Source organism: Macaca mulatta, chromosome 17, assembly GCF_049350105.2.
Source record: "Macaca mulatta isolate MMU2019108-1 chromosome 17, T2T-MMU8v2.0, whole genome shotgun sequence".
NCBI lineage: Eukaryota > Metazoa > Chordata > Mammalia > Primates > Cercopithecidae > Macaca > Macaca mulatta.
In genome coordinates this window covers 5,039,734-5,058,386 of record NC_133422.1, presented here as the reverse complement: position 1 = coordinate 5,058,386, position 18,653 = coordinate 5,039,734, and the positions used below count along the sequence as shown (strand labels likewise).

The 18,653-nt window shown below is 37.9% G+C and overlaps 1 protein-coding gene across 1 annotated transcript in view; it reads right to left on the bottom strand.

Moving 5' to 3' along the window:
* The window catches only part of RNF17 (ring finger protein 17), a 112,753-nt gene that overhangs the window by 86,919 nt on the left and 7,181 nt on the right, over window positions 1–18,653 (bottom strand). Inside the window, exons 3-6 of the mRNA XM_015120755.3 lie at window positions 14,545–14,636; window positions 10,787–10,898; window positions 9,455–9,535; window positions 7,267–7,367 (exon numbers count right to left, since the gene is read on the bottom strand). Coding sequence (XP_014976241.2) covers window positions 7,267–7,367; window positions 9,455–9,535; window positions 10,787–10,898; window positions 14,545–14,636 — 386 coding nt within the window. The remainder of the gene's footprint in view (window positions 1–7,266; window positions 7,368–9,454; window positions 9,536–10,786; window positions 10,899–14,544; window positions 14,637–18,653) is intronic.

Genomic DNA, 18,653 nt, shown 5'->3' with positions numbered 1-18,653 from the left:
TTAGTGTAATTTTTATTTATAATTCTACTTTTTATTTTCTACAGAATTTAAAGGACAAATATGCAAAATATCAATCTATCTTAATGGGTATACAATATAGAGGAATGTAATTTGTGACATCGAAAAAATAAAGGGGAGCAGATACGTAAAGCAGTAGAGGTTTTACATGCAACTAAAGTTAAGCTGTCTACTCAAAACAGATTGTTATAACTTCAGGATGTCATATGTAATCCTGATGGGTAACCACAGAAACTATTTACAGAATATGCACAAAAAGAATTGAGAAGGGAATCAAAATTTGTGACTACAAAAGAAAAAATTAAGTAAACACAAAGAAAGGCAGCAATGAAGGAAATAAGCAACAACAAATAAAGCCATAAAACATACAGAAAACAAACCAAATGGCAAAAATCCTTCCTTATCAGTATTTTAAGTATAAATAAATTAAACTCCAATGCAAAGGCACAAATCTGAAGAATGGATAAAAAATATGACCCAACTATATGCAGCCACAAAAATTTCACTTTAGGTCTAAAGACAGAGAGAGGTTGAAAATGAAAGGATGGAAAAAGATAATACATGTCGATAATTTAAAAAGCTGGAGTGGCTCTACTAATTTTAGGCAAAATAGACTTTAATGTAACAATTTTAAGCATATATGTACCAACACTAGAACCCCAAAACATATAAAGCAAATACCTGCAGAATTAAAGGGAAAAACAGACATGTCTACAATAATCATTAGAGACTCCAATATCCCCCTTTCAATAATGGATAAAACAACCAGTGCAGAATCAATAAAGCAATAAATTACTTGGGCAACACTATAGACTGATGGGACCCAACAGACATATTTAGAACACTATACCCAACAACATGAGGATAAACATTTTCCTCCAGTGTGCATGTAACATTTTGAGACAGAACATATGTTAGACCATGCTGACTAATGTTTAATGTTCATTAACATTTATTAGTAAGTCTTAATAAACTTAAAGACTGAAATCCTTCAAGGTATCTTTTCTGACTACAATGGAATGACCTAGAAATACCAGAAAAAAAAAACCCAGAAGATTAATGAACATGTAAAAATTAAACAATATACTCCTAAATCCCAACAGGTCAAAGAATAAATCACAAAGGAAATTAGGAAATTATCTGGGACAAATGCAGCAAGAACACAAAATTTATGGGATGCCATGAAAGCAATGCTGAGGGAAATTTATAGCTGTAAATACTCACATTTAAAAAGGAGCTTGCAAATGAACAACCTAACTATATACCATAAGTAACTAGAAAAAGACCAAACTAAACTCAAAGCAGAAGGAAGGAAATAAAGATGAGAGAGGAGATAAATACACAACAGAGAAAAACGAAAGCCAAAGTTTGTCTTCAAGATTAGAATTAACAAACGTATAGTCACACTAAGAAAAGAGAATCAGGGGAGGGGTGAGGGGGGAGGGATAGCATTAGGAGATATACCTAATGTAAATGATGAGTTAATGGGTGCACACACCAATATGGCACATGTATACATATGTAACAAACCTGCATGTTGTGCACATGAACCCTAGAACTTAAAGTATAATAATAATAAAAAAAGAAAAAGAAAAGAGAATCAGGTCATGTGTGATGGCTCACACCTGTAATCCCAGCACTTTGGGAAGCCGAGGCAGACGGATGACAAGGTCAGGAGATCGAGACCATCCTGGCTAACACAGTGAAACCCCGTCTCTACTAAAAATACCAAAAAAAAAAAAAAAAAAATAGCTGGGCATGGTGGCAGGTGCCTGTAGTCCCAGTTACTCAGGAGGCTAAGGCAGGAGAATCACCTGAACCCGGGAGACAGAGGTTCCAGTGAGCCGAGATCGTGCCACTGCACTCCAGCCTGGGTGACAGAGCGAGACTCCACCTCAAAAAAAAAAAGAAAGAAAAGAAAAAACAAATTACTATAATCAGAAATAAATTGGGTACATTACTATCAATTTTACAGAAATAAAGAAGATTAAAAGACTATTATGAACAACTGTACATAAACTATATAACCTAGGTGAAATGGACAAATTCCCAGAAACACATAACCTATCACAACTGACTCATAAAAGTATTAAAAAATCTGTACAGACTTAAGACTAACGAGATAGAATCAGTAATCAAAAAACCTCCCAACAAAATTTAGCCTTGGACCAGATAGCTTTACTGGTAAATTGTACCAAACATGTAATAATCAACACCAATCCTCCTTAAACTCTTCCAAAATACTTGAAGAGGCATGAATGTGAGGCCAAAACTACCAATGCCAAAATCACACAAAGACACCAAAGAAAACTGTAGACCAGTATCATTTATAACTATTGATAGAAAGTCCTCAGATGAACTAACAAACCAAATTCAACAGTATAGTAAGAGAATTATACACCATGACCGAGGGGGATTTATTCCTGGAAAGCAAGAATAGTTCAACATACAAACATCAACATGTGATTGATGTAACACACCACATTAACAGAAAAAAAGCAAAAAACGCAAGTGGTTGTCTCAATTGATGCAGAAAAAGGACCTGACATAATTCAACACATTTTCATGATAAAACCACTTAAACTAGAAGACAACTACCTCACCATAATAAAGACCCTATATGGAAAAACCCATAGAGAACATGATACTCAATGGTGAAGACTGAAAGCTTTTCTTGTAACATTAGGAACAAGACATACCTGCTTTTGCTACTTCTGTGCAACACAGTAATCAAAGTTCTAGCCAAAGCAATTAGACAAGAAAAAGAAATAAGGCATTCAAATTGGAAAGGAAGAAGTAAAATCATCTTTTGGTAGGAAATAAAATATTTTATTTGCAGATGACATGATCTTACATGTAGAAAACCCTAAAGATGCCATAAAATAATAGTAAAGCTAATAAATGCATTCAACAAAAAAGGCTACAAAAATCAACATATAAAAATAAGGTGTGTTTCTACACAGTAATAATGAATAATTCCAAAATAAAATTAAGGAAACAATCCCTTTTACAATAGCATCAAAAGAAATAAAATAAGAATAAACAAAGGAAGCGAAAGACTTGTATATGAAATTACTGAAAGAAATTAAAGACATGAATAAACGAGAAGACATCCTATGGGCATAGATTGGAAAACTTATTATTGTTAATATTTCAATACTACACAAAGTGATCTACAACTCAATGCAATCCCTAACAAAATCTCAATGACATTTTTTTGTGAAAATTGAAAGTCCATCCTGAAAGTCACATGAAATCTTAAGAGACCCTGAGAGACAATCTTGAAAAGAAACAAAGTTGTAGGACTCACACATTCTGATTTTAAAACTTACTACAAAACAACAGTAATCAAAACAGCATGGTACTAGCATCAGGAAAGACATACAGAACAATAGAATAAAACAAAAATCCCAGAAATAATCCTTCACATATACGGTGAGCTCATTTTGGACAAGGGTGCCAAGAACATTCAGTGGGGGAAAGGACAATCTTTTCAACAAATAGTGCCTGGAAAACAGGATATCCAATTCAAAAGGATGAAGCTGGATCCTTACCTTATACCATAAACAAAAATTAACTAAAAAGATGGATCAAAGACCTAAATGTAAGAACTATAAAACTCTTAAAAGAGAACAGGCCGGGCACGGTGGCTCATGCCTATAATCCCAGCACTTTGGGAGCCCAAGGCAGGCGGATCACAAGGTCAGGAGATCGAGACCATCCTGGCTAACACAGCGAAACCCCATCTCTACTAAAAATACAAAAAATTAGCCGGGTGTGGTGGCGGGCACCTGTAGTCCCAGCTACGAAGGAGGCTGAGGCAGGACAATGGCGTAAACCCGAGAGGCGGAGCTTGCAGTGAGTCGAGATCACACCACCGCACTGCAGCCTGGGCAGCACAGCAAGACTCCGTTTCAAAAAAAATAAATAAAATAAATAAATAAATAAATAAATAAATAAGAAAACATAGGGAAAAGGCATCGTGATGTTAGATTTGGCAATCATATCTTGAATTATGACACCAAAAGCACAAGCAACAAAATAAACAATAAACTGGACTTCATAAAATTAAAAATTTTTGTGGATCAAAGGACATTATCAAGAGAGTGAAAAGACAACCTACAAATGGGAGAAAATAATTTTAAGTCATATAGACAAAAATTTAATATCCAAAATATACAAAGAATTGCTACAACCCAATAGCAACAAAGTAAATGATTCAATTCAGAAATGAACAAAAAACTTGACTTCATCAAAGACACATAAATGGCTGATAAGCACATAAATTACGCACATTATCAGTCATTAGGAAAATACAGACCACACCATAATGATATTCCATTTCACACTCATTAGAATGGCTACCATAAAAAAAAGAACAACAAAAAATAAGTGTTGGTAAGGGTGTACAGAAATGAGAACTGTAGTATATTGCTGGTGGGAAAGTAAAATGGTATATACAACCATTGTGGAAATCAGTTTGGCAGTTCCTTAAAAAGTTAAACACAGGCCAGGCACAGTGGTTGACGCCTATAATCCCAGTGCTTTGGAAGGCCAAGGTGGGAAGATGGCTTGAGCCCAAGAGTTTGAGACCAGTCCTGGCAACATAGCAAGACCTCACATCACTACAAAACAAAAATTAGACAGGTGTGGTGGTATACGCCTATAGTCCCAGGTACTCTGGAGTCTAAGGTGGGAGGATCTCTTGAGCCTGGGAGTCTGAGGTTGCGCCACCGTACTCCAGCCTGGGTGACAGAGTTAGAGTTTGTATTTAAAAAAAAAAAAAAAAAAAAAAGGGCCGGGTGTAGTGGCTCATGCCTGTAATCCCAGCATTTTGGGAGGCCAAGGCAGGTGCATCACAAGGTCAGGAAATCGAGACTATCCTGGCTAACATGGTGAAATCTCATCTGTACTGAAAATACAAAAAATGAGTCAGCGTGGTGGCACACGCCTGTAGTCCCAGCTACTCGGGAGGCTGAAGCAGGAGAATCCCTTGAACCTGGGAGGCGGAGGTTGCAGTGAGCCGAGATCATGTCACTGCACTCCAGTCTGGGTGACAGAGTGCGACTCCGTCTCAAAAAAAAAAAAAAAAAAAGTTAAACAGAATTATCACATACCACTAAACTGACTAAACTGTATGCTTAAGAACACTTAAAAGGAAAAAATATAATTACCTTTCCAAGAAAAAAAAATGGTTAAAAGGTAATTTGCGTAATGTGTATTTGACTACTGTAACAAAATAAACTCACGCACATGACCTATTACTTGAATGTTTTAACTAAAGACCAAATGTGAGATTGCACCAACATGGAGAATAGAGTATCAACAAATTCATTCATAGATTGAGCCTATGTTCTAGGCATCCTTAGGAATTTTTTTTTTTTTTTTTTTGAGACAGAGTTTTGTTCTTGTCACCCAGGCTGGAGCGCAGTGGTGCAATCACGGCTCACTGCAACCTCCTCCTCCCGAGTTCAAACAATTCTACTGCCTCAGCCTCCCGAGTAGCTAGGATTACAGGTGCCCGCCACCACACCCGGCTAATTTTTTGTATTTTTAGTAGAGACAGGGTTTTGCCATGCTGGGCAGGGGCTGGTCTTGAACTCCTGACCTCAGGTGAACTGCTAGCCTCAACCTCCCAAAAGTGCTGGGATTACAGGTGTAAGCCACTATGCCTGGCTAGGAAATTTTTTTTAAAACCACTGATTTAAGAGTCAAATGGACAAATAGCATTACTAAATATATTACCTTGAGCATGTTACAATTTTTTTAATCTTATTTATTTATTTATTTTTGAGACAGAGTCTCGCTCTGTCACCCAGGCTGGAGTGCAGTGGCGCGATCTCAGCTCACTGCAAGCTCCACCTCCCAGGTTCACGCCGTTCTCCTGCCTCAGCCTCCCGAGTAGCTGGGACTATAGGCGTCCGCCACCACGCCCAGCTAATTTTTTGTATTTTTAGTAGACACGAGGTTTCACTGTGTTAGCCGGGATGGTCTCGATCTCCTGACCTTGTGATCCGCCCGCCTCGCCCTCCCAAAGTCCTGGAATTACAGGCGTGAGCCACTGCGCCTGGCCGAGCATGTTACAATTTTTAAGAGCTTGTTTCTTGAAATGCATAATGGAGGGAATATCTACTGTACCTCCGTCATGTGAGCAAAGATAATATATGTCAAATGGCTTTCTAAATAGGTGATGAATATATAATAGTTTAAGGTATTTAGCAATGCCTATTAGGGTTCTGCTCTGTTGCAAAAAAGCACATGACTAAATGACAGAACTATGTATAAAAAATTATGTATTTTCCCAAGTATACAGAATTCCACAACATAATTTAGGTTATGAAAATCTTTTTCTGTGCTAACTGCTTTAAGTCAGAAACTTATTTACTTTTTTGAGGTGGGGGTCTTGCTTTGTCATTCAGGCTGGAGTGTATTGCAGGATCCCCACTCACTGCAGCCTTGATCTCTTGGGCTCAAGCAATCCTCCCACCTCAGCTTCCCACGTAGCTGGGACTACAGTAATGTGCACAATGTCCGGCTGATTTTTTTTTTTTTTGTACAGATAGAGTCTTACTGTGTTGCCCAGACTGGTCTCAAACTCCTGAGCTCAAGGATCCTCCCATCTCAGCCTCTCAAAGTAGCTTAGACAGGATGATCACTGTGTAATCCTACATGTGTAAGCCACCACACCTGGCCCAAGCTTCTTTTCTTTAACAGTTAACAGCTTCAGCTGGGCACGGCGCTGTACACCTGTAATCTCAGCACTTCAGGAGGCTGAGGCAGGATGACCTCTTGAGGCCAGGAGTTTGGGACCAGCCTGGACAATGTAGTGAGAGCCTTGTCTCGGAAAACAAAAAACAACAACAACAAAACCACAAAAGTAGCTGGATGTGGTGGTGTGGGCCTGTAGTTCCAACTACTTTGAAGGCTGAGGTGGGAGGTTCACTTCAGCCCAGGAGTTTGAGGTTACCGTGAGCTATTATCACACCATTGCACCCCAGCCTCGGCAACAGAGCAAGATCATCTCAAACAAACAACCATTAGCTTCAGCACCAGAAGGTAAATAGCCAAAGTTTTTAAAAGCTTACACATTATTTTTCATTTTGAAGTTGTAAAGATCAGTCTGTAAGGACTACCAACTTCCAAACTTGTTTAAAAGTTACCCATTACTTCATTCTAAACAAAGGAATACAATGACAAGTTAGTGTTAGAAACTTCAGTTTCAGTGAGTCTAGATTCTTAAGTTACTACCTGGAATCAAAAAAAGCCAAAAGCTGGTCAAACTGTTTCTCCACAACTTCTGTAACTCTCTCTCTCTCCTCTATCGTTTGCTTCTGCATGTGTTCAAGCGCCTGGAAAAAAAACAAGACGAAGACTTACTTTTGGAATTATTTTATAGAACTCACAGAATTTTGAAAGTAAAAGGTACTTTTTAGACTCTTCAAAACAACATGAGGTAATTAGATAATAATATAAATAGAGTAAGTCACAGGGTTCAACTTTAAATTTTACTATTTGTAAGTAAGATCATATCCTTTTGTTTGTTTTACTGAGACAGGGTCTCACTTGGTTACCCAGGTTGGAGTGCAGTAGGCTGAGCATAGCTCACTGTAACCCTGAACTCCTGGGCTCAAGGGATCCTCCTGCCTTGGCCTTCTGAGTAGCAATGACTACAGGCACACAGCTCCGTGTCCAACTAATTTTTTTTTGGCAGGGCGGAGGAACAAGGTCTCATTATGTTGCCCAGGCTGGTTCTGAACTCCTGGCTTCAAGTGATCCTCCTGTCTTGGCCTCCCAAAGCACTGGGATTACAGGTGTGAGCCACCCCACCTGGCCTTGCTGACATTTTCTACTGATAATACAGCAACAAGACCCAAAAAAAAAATCCACTGATGAGTGTCCTAAGTTTTTTTCTTATTCCTTTTTATCATTACAGGAAACAAGTCATTTTAAGTAGCTGAATTTCTCTTTGATAGGACTCCCTGGATTAAAAAAAACCTTAGAAACCATACTTGAATTAAAATGTTAAGTATTACACAATCTTAGTATTTTTTGAAGTTTTAAGTACTGTTGTTTACATCCATGACCTCCTCTTTCCTTCTGATTCTTCCAATTTAGAATGGGAATGTGGAATGTCTATCTTATTCCTGTTTCACCAATGTATTTTAGAAGCAAGTAAGTTCTTGTCTCATTTCACAGGCTCATAGTTGGAGAGGAATTTCGCCCTAGGAAGAATTGGATATCATGTCTTCACCCATACGTGACTTAGAAGGTGAGATTTCAATTTTTATTAATTTTTAATTTTTTTTTTTTTTTTCTGAGACAGAGTTTTACTCCATCAACCAGGCTGAAATGCGATGGCATGATCTCGGCTCACAGCAACCTCCGTCTCCCAGCTTCAAGCAATTCTCGTGCCTCACCCTCCCCAGTACCTGGAACTACAGGTGTGTGCCACCACGCTTAGCTAATTTTTGAATTTGTAATAGAGATGGGGTTTAGCCATGTTGACCAGACTGGTTTTGAACTCCTGCCTTGGCTTCCAAAGTGCTGGGATCACAGGCGTGACCAAGTGAGCCAGCCCAGGTGAGATTTTTATACTTACAATTGATGCTAGAATGGGTTAAACTTTTGGGGATGTCAGGATGGGGTGAATGTATCTTGCACTGAGAAGGACATGAATACTGAGGGCTAGAGAATACTCTGTTTTCAGTTGGATTGTGTCCCCACTCTCCCAAATTCAGATACTGAAGTCCTAACCTCCAGTTAATTTACCACTGATTTGCTCTTCTCCACTATATCTGGTACTAATTATTGCTTATCACAGGTGACATTATTTTTCCCCTTTTCTCTCAATGTTGTTTTTTTCTCTCACAACTCTTCTATCTTAATACTTTTATCGTATATCTCATTCCTCTTGAGAAACGACTTTTGATAGTGACTCTTAGCCAATCGAAAATGTCTTGTCCTTCTATGCAAAAAAGCAGCCACAACATAATCAGCTATGACCTTTTGAACTCCTTAATTGTAAATTTTGTTGCTAGGTGCTGAAGAACTTGTTTTGTGTCACCAAATGAGAGAGTCTCTTTTGGAAGGTGGAGTAGGAAGAGAGAAAGAGACTTTCTCACAAAAGGGGGATATAGCCAAACAACGAGCAAATGTTGAAAAGATAATCTGCAATGCTTCTGAGACAAAATTCAGCTCACAGCAAGTAGAAGTCATAGTTCCTTATTAAAGCTTGAATTTTATTAAGTTCCTAGCACAACAATGCTGCAAGACCAATTTTGGCAGGCCATGGGAAAAGTTTTCCATTCTTTTTTAAATTATCATGCTTAATAACTCAGTGCTAAGCTCTAACCTCAGTGGTAACATATCCAAATGTACACACTTAAAGAGGACGTGCTTCACTTCATGATAGAATTTAATCCTGCAAAGTGCTTACTTTTCCAGCAATGCTTAATTGTTCAAAATTATGATGTGCTGTAGTCAACGCTTCATCAATTTCTTCTGCAGTGTTAGTGTCCTAAGAAGGGAGGGGAATCATATACAAATATAAAACTAAAAAACAGATGCCTATATATATATATATTACAGTTGCAAAAAACTCAGGCTACCATTTTGGTTACAAAAGCAACATAGACTCACTACAGAAAAGTGAAAACAAGCAACAAAAATGATATTCAATCCTGCTAACCTGGAGATAAAAACCATTCATATTTTAGAGCTTTAGTTAGACCATTCCAGATTTTTTTCCTAAAGATTTTTTTTAATGGGATAATGCCTTGTAATCATCTTTTTAACTTAAAACTACCTTGAACAATTTATCATAGCAATACATGTATACATATAAAAATTATAGTTAAGGAAAAAATATTATAATTTGACTCCATTAAGATTTATACTTGAAAGAAAAGTTAGCAAGATTAAAGTGCTTTCTCCCCTTCCCCAGCCCATTAATGATTATTATGATTATTATTTTTTGAGACAGAGTCTCACTGTCGCACAGGCTGGAGTGCAGTGGTGCTATCTCGACTTATTGCAACTTCTGCCTCCCAGGTTCAAGCGATTCTCATGCCTCAGCCTTGCAAGTAACTGGAATTACAGGTGTGTGCCACCACATCACCACATCCAGCTAATTTTTGTACTTTTAGTTGAGATGGGGTTTCGCCATGTCGGCCAGGTTGGTCTTGAATTCTGGCCTCAAGTGATCTGCCTGTCTTGGTCTCCCAAAGTGCTGGGATTACAGGCATGAGCCTCTGCGCTTGGCCTCCATTAATGATCTTAACACAAAAACTTAATACTTCACTCAACATCATTTTGGAGTTTGTTCTATTTCTAATCTTAATACATTAAAGTTATTAGGAGTAGATAAAAGGTAAAATTCAATCTTCGGCAATAACATTAACAACAACAAATGTAATTAGGCCTTTTGGTTGCCACTAAAATAAGTGAAAAATCACATTTAAAATTTAAAAACTTGTGCTCTATATGTTTCACAGAACCTGGATTCAATAACTAGTTTCAAAGAGAAGCTACACACAGCAAATATCAAGAACATTGAAACAGAGTCAGTCAAAGGTAGAAATGGCTGCCTTGGAAGAAAAGAGAACTGTCTAAGCATGGAACAAAAGAGATTCAAGTAGGAGGGTGGGTTTACTTCTGTTACCTATAAACTTCCAAAAGAATCTATAATTATAGGAGAAGAAAGTTGAGCTACTAGAGACAAAGTCAAATGTCTGCCTTCATCATACTTCATGACCAACATTTTTCATACCAACATTACAGATGATGAGTTCAAAACAGTCCTGTGTGTGGAGGCTGAACGTTCTAAACCAGTAGTTAGCTGATCAGCAGTCTTCTTAAAGTCCTGAGAACAATTCTTTATCCTGAAAAGTATCAAGTATATTATTTCATTTTTTGAGACAGGATCTTTCTCTGTCACCCTGGCTGGAGGGCAGTGGCACCATCATGGCTCATGGCAGCCTCGACTTTCCAGGCTCCAGCGATCATTCCACCTCAGCCTCCCAAGTAGCTGGGATCACAGGCATGTGCCACCACACTCAGCTAACTTCTATATTTTTTGTAGAGATGAGATTTCAAAATGTTGCCCAGGCTGGTCTCAAAATCCTAAGCTCAAGCGATCCAACCGCTTTGGCCTCCCAAAGTGCTGGGATTACAGGCGTGAGCCACTGTGCCTGGCCCAAGTACATTATTTTAAATACCAACATTAATGTAATGGTTTTAATCTTCTATTCAATTTTTACCATGAAAAATAACTCGTATGATTTATAAGAACATGTCTAGTGAATTAATTCCAAAAATAATGGCTTAAAGTATATATTGCATTTCAATTTCTTAATTACTGGTCCTTTCATGGTATTTTTTGGTACAAACATTGATAATCACTGAAATGTGATAAGCTTATCAATTAAAGTAAGTGTTTATACATTCAAATGCCAGCTATTAAAAAGAAGGTACTTAACAAGTCTGGAGAATTAAAAAAAGGTAATGAATTTAACTAAGCAAGTTAATCGCAAAGAAAAAGTTTGGTGCATTCTCTAGTCTGTAGAAGCCAGAGTTTTATTTATTAATTTATCTATTTTAGAGATGGGGTTTCACTGTATTGGCCAGGCTGGTCTCAAACTCCTGGACTCAAGTGATCCTCCCACCTCAGCCTCTCAGAGTGCTGCAATTAAAGGCATGAGCCATCATGTCCAGCTATTTTTATCTTTACATCACCATATTGGCTAGCACACAGTAACTAGTGTTTGCCGAGTTAATCATCAGCTTATAGCTTATGGAAGAAACTATGATGTTTAAATGTTATTCTTACAGAGAAAAAATACTATGCCATATAATTTTTAAACATTCCATTCTCTGAAAAGTGAATATTCATGTTCTTAAAAACATGAGTGCATTAGCCCTAAGGATTCCATTATTGAATTTCTGTTTCAAAATACTAAAAACAAATCAGTAAAGAAATGAGTAAAAGATTACTATAATTCAAAAATATACAACCATTTAAAACCAAACTGTATCTTAGAGAACAGCAGTTTCTAAAATAGGTATAATTGACATAAATTTAATTTTTTAAATGGTTATTTGGAACAAATTTGGGTACTTTCTGGTTAAGATGGATTCATATACCTCTGAAAGTAAAATTTCACTTTGCAACTCTAACAGACATTATACATATCTAGATAAGAGTACAACTTGGTTTGACTCGCATCATGTGTCAGAAAATTTCACACAGAAGTGCAGATCTCGGGTTTGTCTTGAGAAAAAAAAGATGTGGCAACATTGGGTTGGTCTTAACACATAATAATAATTGGCTACAGCTGAGTAGGAACTGCCTCCTTTGGAGGGGGTGAGCCCTTGTCATCTACCGCAATCCTCACCACTCATTGTTTAAACTCAGTCGACCTCACCCAATAAAAGTTATCTGCTTAATTCGTGGAGGTGTTCAAATTTGGGAACCCTAAATTTGATAAAATGGCTACTCCATGGGGACTCATATGATGAGCCAGAACGATTCTACAAAATTTATTCTAATAACTCTACACAGATTTCATGGAGGAAGTGACCAGTGGTATAGGAGTTGGGAGCAGTACCGGTATTCAATAAACCTAGGTTTACATTCTGGTTCTGTGAATGACCAGCTGTCAGACTTTAGCTAAGTGGTTTTACCACCCAAGAAAATGGCTACAACAATTCTTTTGTTTTTTTCTAAGTACTCATTTAAGTCTGGAAAGAGAAGCTACAGTGGTAATGGGAAGTGCCAGGGATTCTAGACTGAATAATTTTGAACTTTAATTGAATACTTAATGAACAACTATAGTGTTAAGGAAGAGTCTGACAAGGAGCTACACAAAAGAACATGAGAATTAAATAAGGCAGCAGAAATGAAGATAGGTTATGGATACAGGAGATACTATGGAAGTCAGAATCTGCAGGAAGTAAAACGAATGCAATAGAAGGAACTGGGCTAATCTATAAATACTTGGTGCCACTAACAAAATTGGAAAGTTCCACATGAGATTCTTCCTTGAAAGAATCCTATTTTTTATTTCTTGCATTGTCTACTTACCACATTAAATATGCTTTAAAAAGTTAAGTTATATACAAATTACCATCGGAGTACAGTTCCAGGAAATTGATCTGAAGATCCTTTAACACTTAAAAAGCTGCAAAAATCAAACATGTACTGTAATAAACATTACATGTTTACTCTGTGTCCCAAACCAGAGATATAAAGAGGAATAAAATGTGGTCCATTCTTTTAAAGGGGCTTACAGACTAGCAGGGAAAGACATACAGAAGCATTAATAATTAGGTGAAATAATCAGTAACATAGGTACTCATCTCTAGCTGGGTGTATTTTTAAAAAATTACTAATTCAAAAAGAGAATCTATTAATGCATACATATGTAAAGGTTTATACAAGAATGGGAAAATGAATGAAAGAACCCCAAAGGTATTATTTTTCCTTCTATAAATCACTTCTCAAACCAACCCTTCACAAAGTCTTCCATTGTACTATACTTGCACTACTTTCAAGAATCAAGACAAGCTGGGTGCAGTGGCTCACGGCTGTAATCCCAGCACTTTGAGAGGCTGAGGCAGAAGGATCCCTTAAAGCCAGGAGTTTGAGACCAGGTTGGGCAACACAATGAGACTCCACATCTACAAAAAAATTTAAAAACTGGCTGTGCATGGTGGTGCATGCCTGCAGTCCTAGATACTCCAGAGGCTGAGGTGAGAGGCTAGCCTGAGCCCAGGAGTCTGAGGCTGCAGTGAGCCATGATCAAAACCACTGCACTCCAGCCTGGGTGACAAAGTGAGACCCTGTCTCTAAAAAAACTTAGAATTCTAAAAAAATTTTTTTTTTTTTTTTTGAGACAGAGTCTTGCTCTGTTGCCCAGGCTGGGGTGCAGTGGCCGGATCTCAGCTCACTGCAAGCTCCGCTTCCCGGGTTTAGACCATTCTCCTGCCTCAGCCTCCCGAGTAGCTGGGACTACAGGCGCCCGCCACCTCGCCCGGCTAGTTTTTTGTATTTTTTTTAGTAGAGACGGGGTTTCACCGTGTTAGCCAGGATGGTCTTGATCTCCTGACCTCGTGATCCGCCCGTCTCGGCCTCCCAAAGTGCTGGGATTACAGGCTTGAGCCACCGCGCCCGGCCGAATTCTAAAAATTTTTAAAAAGAATCAAGAGAGAACTAAGTTACTTTTTTTTTTCTCTATAACTTCCTTTCATCCAGCACAAGTAACTTTAGCCAGTATACTCTCAGCCTTTCTTGATGTGGTAATCATTAACATTCTTTCTTTCTTTAAATAAGGACAAACAAATGCTTCTTCTTTAAAGAGCTGGAGTCTCCATTCCACTGACAGCTAAGATGAAGTATGAACTTAAAGAGCATTCCATAAACAGTAGGTTAGAAATGCAGATTTAAGAATGACATTTTATCAATAATTCCAAAACTATTTCAGTAACACATTTACTTTAAATACTCAAATAAGTACACATGGAACATACGTCTTAGGCTGCCGTTTTTCCATTACGGAGTCTTCTTTAACATATCCAGCCATTGCATAGCAGCCTTGTCTAGTATTTACAGCTGTAGCAACCTTAGGACAAAATAAGGGTTTAAAAAAAACAAAGAAAGTCATCCAATAAATTCTGTTTATCCAGAACCTAAATAACTATTTAAGTGTGCTGTTCATAAAGTTAATGATAACTTTAAGATCCTGAAATCCCCCGTAAATTAAGGAGAAAACTGTGCTTTTATGAGGTTTTGACCCATTTTAATTTTTGGAAGCAATCAGGAATTAGTTAACTAAGCTTGGTCAATTAATTATTAATAATCAATTATTAATTTTTAGTTAATTGACCAAAACACTTCATTCTACCATAACTCTAAAGCAAATACTAGCTATACTTTCAATTTTACTTTAAAAATTTTAGGCCAGGCATGAGGGCTCACGCCTGTAATCCTGGGACTTTGGGAGGCTGAGGCGGGTGGATCACCGGAGATCAGGAGTTCAACACCAGCCTGGCCAACATGGCAAAACCCCCTCTCCACAAAAAATACAAAAATTAACCAGGCATGGTGGCGGGTGCCTGTAATCCCAGCTACTCGGGAGACTGAGGCAGGAGAATCACTTGAACCTGGAGGGGCAGGGTGCGGAGGTTGCAGTGAGCTAAGATTGCACCACTGCACCCCAGCCTGGGTGAAAGAGCTAGACCCTACTTCAAAAAAAAGGAATAAAAATTAGTAATATATGTTCAAAACTCTAAAATATTTAATTTAAAACTTTTTTTTTTTTTTTTTTGGAGACGGAGTCTCGCTCTGTCACCCAGGCTGGAGTGCAGTGGCATGATCTCGGCTCACTGCAAGCTCCGCCTCCCAGGTTCATGCCATTCTCCTGCCTCAGCCTCCCGAGTAGCTGGGACTACAGGCACCCGCCACTATGCCCGGCTAATTTTTTTGTATTTTTAGTAGAGACGGGGTTTCACCGTGTTAGCCAGGATAGCCTTGATCTCCTGACTTCGTGATTCGCCCGTCTCAGCCTCCCAAAGTGCTGGGATTACAGGCTTGAGCGCCCGGCCAATTTAAAACTTTTTTAATCATGTGGTTCAATAGAATTCCTAAAGTCCCCTGTGGCCCACAGACACTAGATGAAGAAAAATCCCTGCTCGAGAGAGTGTTCAAGTAAAATGCAGTTAGAAATGGAAGAAAATTGGATAGTTCATGGTTGACTTTTTTCTGAGAACAGTTTTGTTATGTTCATTTATTTGAGGTCCTGTGGTCTCTGATTTTTTTCCACATATTTTAAAAGCCACTCAAGATCATGAACTGATACCTGAAAGAAAAATGAAGTAGGCAGAAGGAAATGCAACATCATTCTTTGGGTGTCTAAGTCCTATATACTGGGCAAACTATCTCATTGAAACCTCACAATACAATACAAGAAAGAAAGGAAAGGAAATTAAGTAAAGCTGAAGTATGTCCTTTATCTTCACTCAATAAATTAAAGGATAAGCCACGATGTTAAACTATCTTTTTCTTTCTTTAAAATTTTAGATTCAGGGGGTACGTGTACAGGTTTGTGGCAAGGGTGTAGGGCATGATGCTAAGGTCTGGGCTTCTGTTGATCCCATGACCCAAACAGTGAGCACAGAACCCAACAGAAAGTTTTTCTGCCCTTGCCTCCCTCTCTCTAGCAGTCCCCAGTGTCTATTGTTTCCATGTTTATGTCCATGTATGGCCAATGTTTAGCTCCCACTTGTAAGTGAAAATGTGGTACTTGATTTTCTGTTTCTGCATTAATTTGCTTAGGATAATGGCCTTCAGCTGCATTCATGTTGCTGTAAACGACATTATTTCATTCTTTTTAATGGCTGCATAGTATTCTGTGGTGTATATGTACAACATTTTCTTTATTCAACCCACCAACGATGGGACACGTAGGCTGATTCCATGTATTTGCTATTGTGAATGATACTGTGATAACCATATGAGTACAGGTATCTTTTTGGTAGAATAATTTATTTTCCTTTGTGTATATACCCAGTAATAGAAGGGCTGAGTCAAATGATCGTTCTATTAGTTCTTTGAGAAATCTCCAAACTGCTTTCCACAGGGGCTGATTTGCATTTCCATCAACAGTCTATAAGCATTCTCTTTTCTCCACAACCTTGACAACATCTGTTAGTTTTCGACTTTTTAATAATAGCCATTCTGCTGTGAGATGGTATCTCATTGTGGTTTTGATTTGCATTTCTCTGATAAGTGATGTGAGCATTTTTTCATATTTGTTGTCTGCTTGTATGTCTTTTAAGAAGTGTCTGTTCATGTCCTTTAGCCCACTTTTTAATGGGGTTATCTGTTTCTTTTCCTGTTATTTAGGAAAATTTAACAAGAAAACTATAAGCTCTAAGTAAAGAAAACCTTAAAAAAAAAAATCGCACCTGGCTAGAGGTCATAAAACAAGAACAAAAAAAATGGAGAATCATACCAGGTTCCTGGAGACAAAGACTGAATCATCTAATATGAAATTAATACAATTCTAAAATACATATGGAAAAATATATTGTACAAAAACTGCAAAAACTTTAACATATAATTCAGCATAAATTTATTCCACCAATTAATAAGACTATTATAATACTACTGTAATAATTAAAACACTGGATGCTAGCACAATAAATCAGTAGAACAAAGCCTTGAAACAGACCCAACTCTCTATGAGAACTTAATATAGAATACAAGTGGGATTTCAATTAAATGGAAGAAGGATTACTCAATAAAAGGTATGACAAAATCAGCCAATCATTCTGAAGAATAAAGGTATACCCGCACCTTACATCACATAAAATATAAAATAATTAAACATATACCTCCCTTTTTTTTTTCTTCAGATGGAGTTTCGCTCTTGTTGCCCAGGCTGGAGTGCAATAGTGTGATCTCGGCTCACTGCAACCTCCGCCTCCTGGGTTCAAGCGATTCTCCTGCCTCAGCCTCCCAAGTATCTGGGATTACAGGCATGCACGACCATGTCTGGCTAATTTGGTATTTTTAGTAGAGATGGGGTTTCTCCATGTTATTCAGGCTGTTCTCGACTCCTGACCTCATGTGATCCACCCACCTCAGCCTCCCGAAGTGCTGGGATTACAGGCATGAGCTTGGCCAACATACACTTTTTTAAAAAAACATAAGTATTGAAGATATATATGTAACTTTGACTTAGGAAGGTCTGCCTAGTCAGAAAAAAAAAACAAAACAAAACAAAAAAGAAAACCCACCTAGAATTCATGAAGCAGGGGTAAAAATGACTAGTTAAGAAACATTTCTGAATGGCTAAATGCAACAAAATCAAAAGTGAGAGGCTGGGAGAAAATCGTTACACAGGATGAAATGTTAATATTGCTATCACATAAAGTACTCTCACAACTTAGGAAAAAGACAGGCTGGATACAGTGGTTAATACCTGTAATCTCAGCACTTTGGGAGGCTGAAGCGGGACCAGCCTAGGCAACATAGCAAGGATCCACCTCTTCAAAAAAAAAAAAATTTATCTGGGTGCAGTGGTTACTCCCCCGTAGTCCCAGCTACTACTGGGCTGGTTGAGGTCGGAGGACTGCTTCAGCTGGAGAGGTTAAGGTTGCAGTGAGCTGTGATCACATCACTGCACTCCAGTCTGGGCAACAGAGCAAGACCCTGTCTCCAGAAAAAGCAAACAACAAACAAGTCAGGAAAAAGACAATTCAAAAGGAAAAGATCCAAAGGATCTGAAAAGATCTGTTAAAGATCCACACAGAAAAGGCACTGATAAGTCAAACATACAAAAAGTTGCTCAACTTCATTGGTCATGAGGGAATTACAATTTACAACAAGGAAACAGCCATTTTTTCACATCAAATTGCCAAAACACTAAAACAAATATAACAAGCCCAAAATATGAATTTATTTTGGAGTTAGAAATTATAGAATCTACTGATGGAGGTGAGGCTGAGGAATTGTACACAATTATAGTGAAAAATTTTTTAAACTAAATGTTTATCAATAAAGAGATTAGTTAAGAAAATTATAGTGCTTATTTTCATGAGAATAGATGAATGTTGCTAAAAGAAACAAAGTAGAC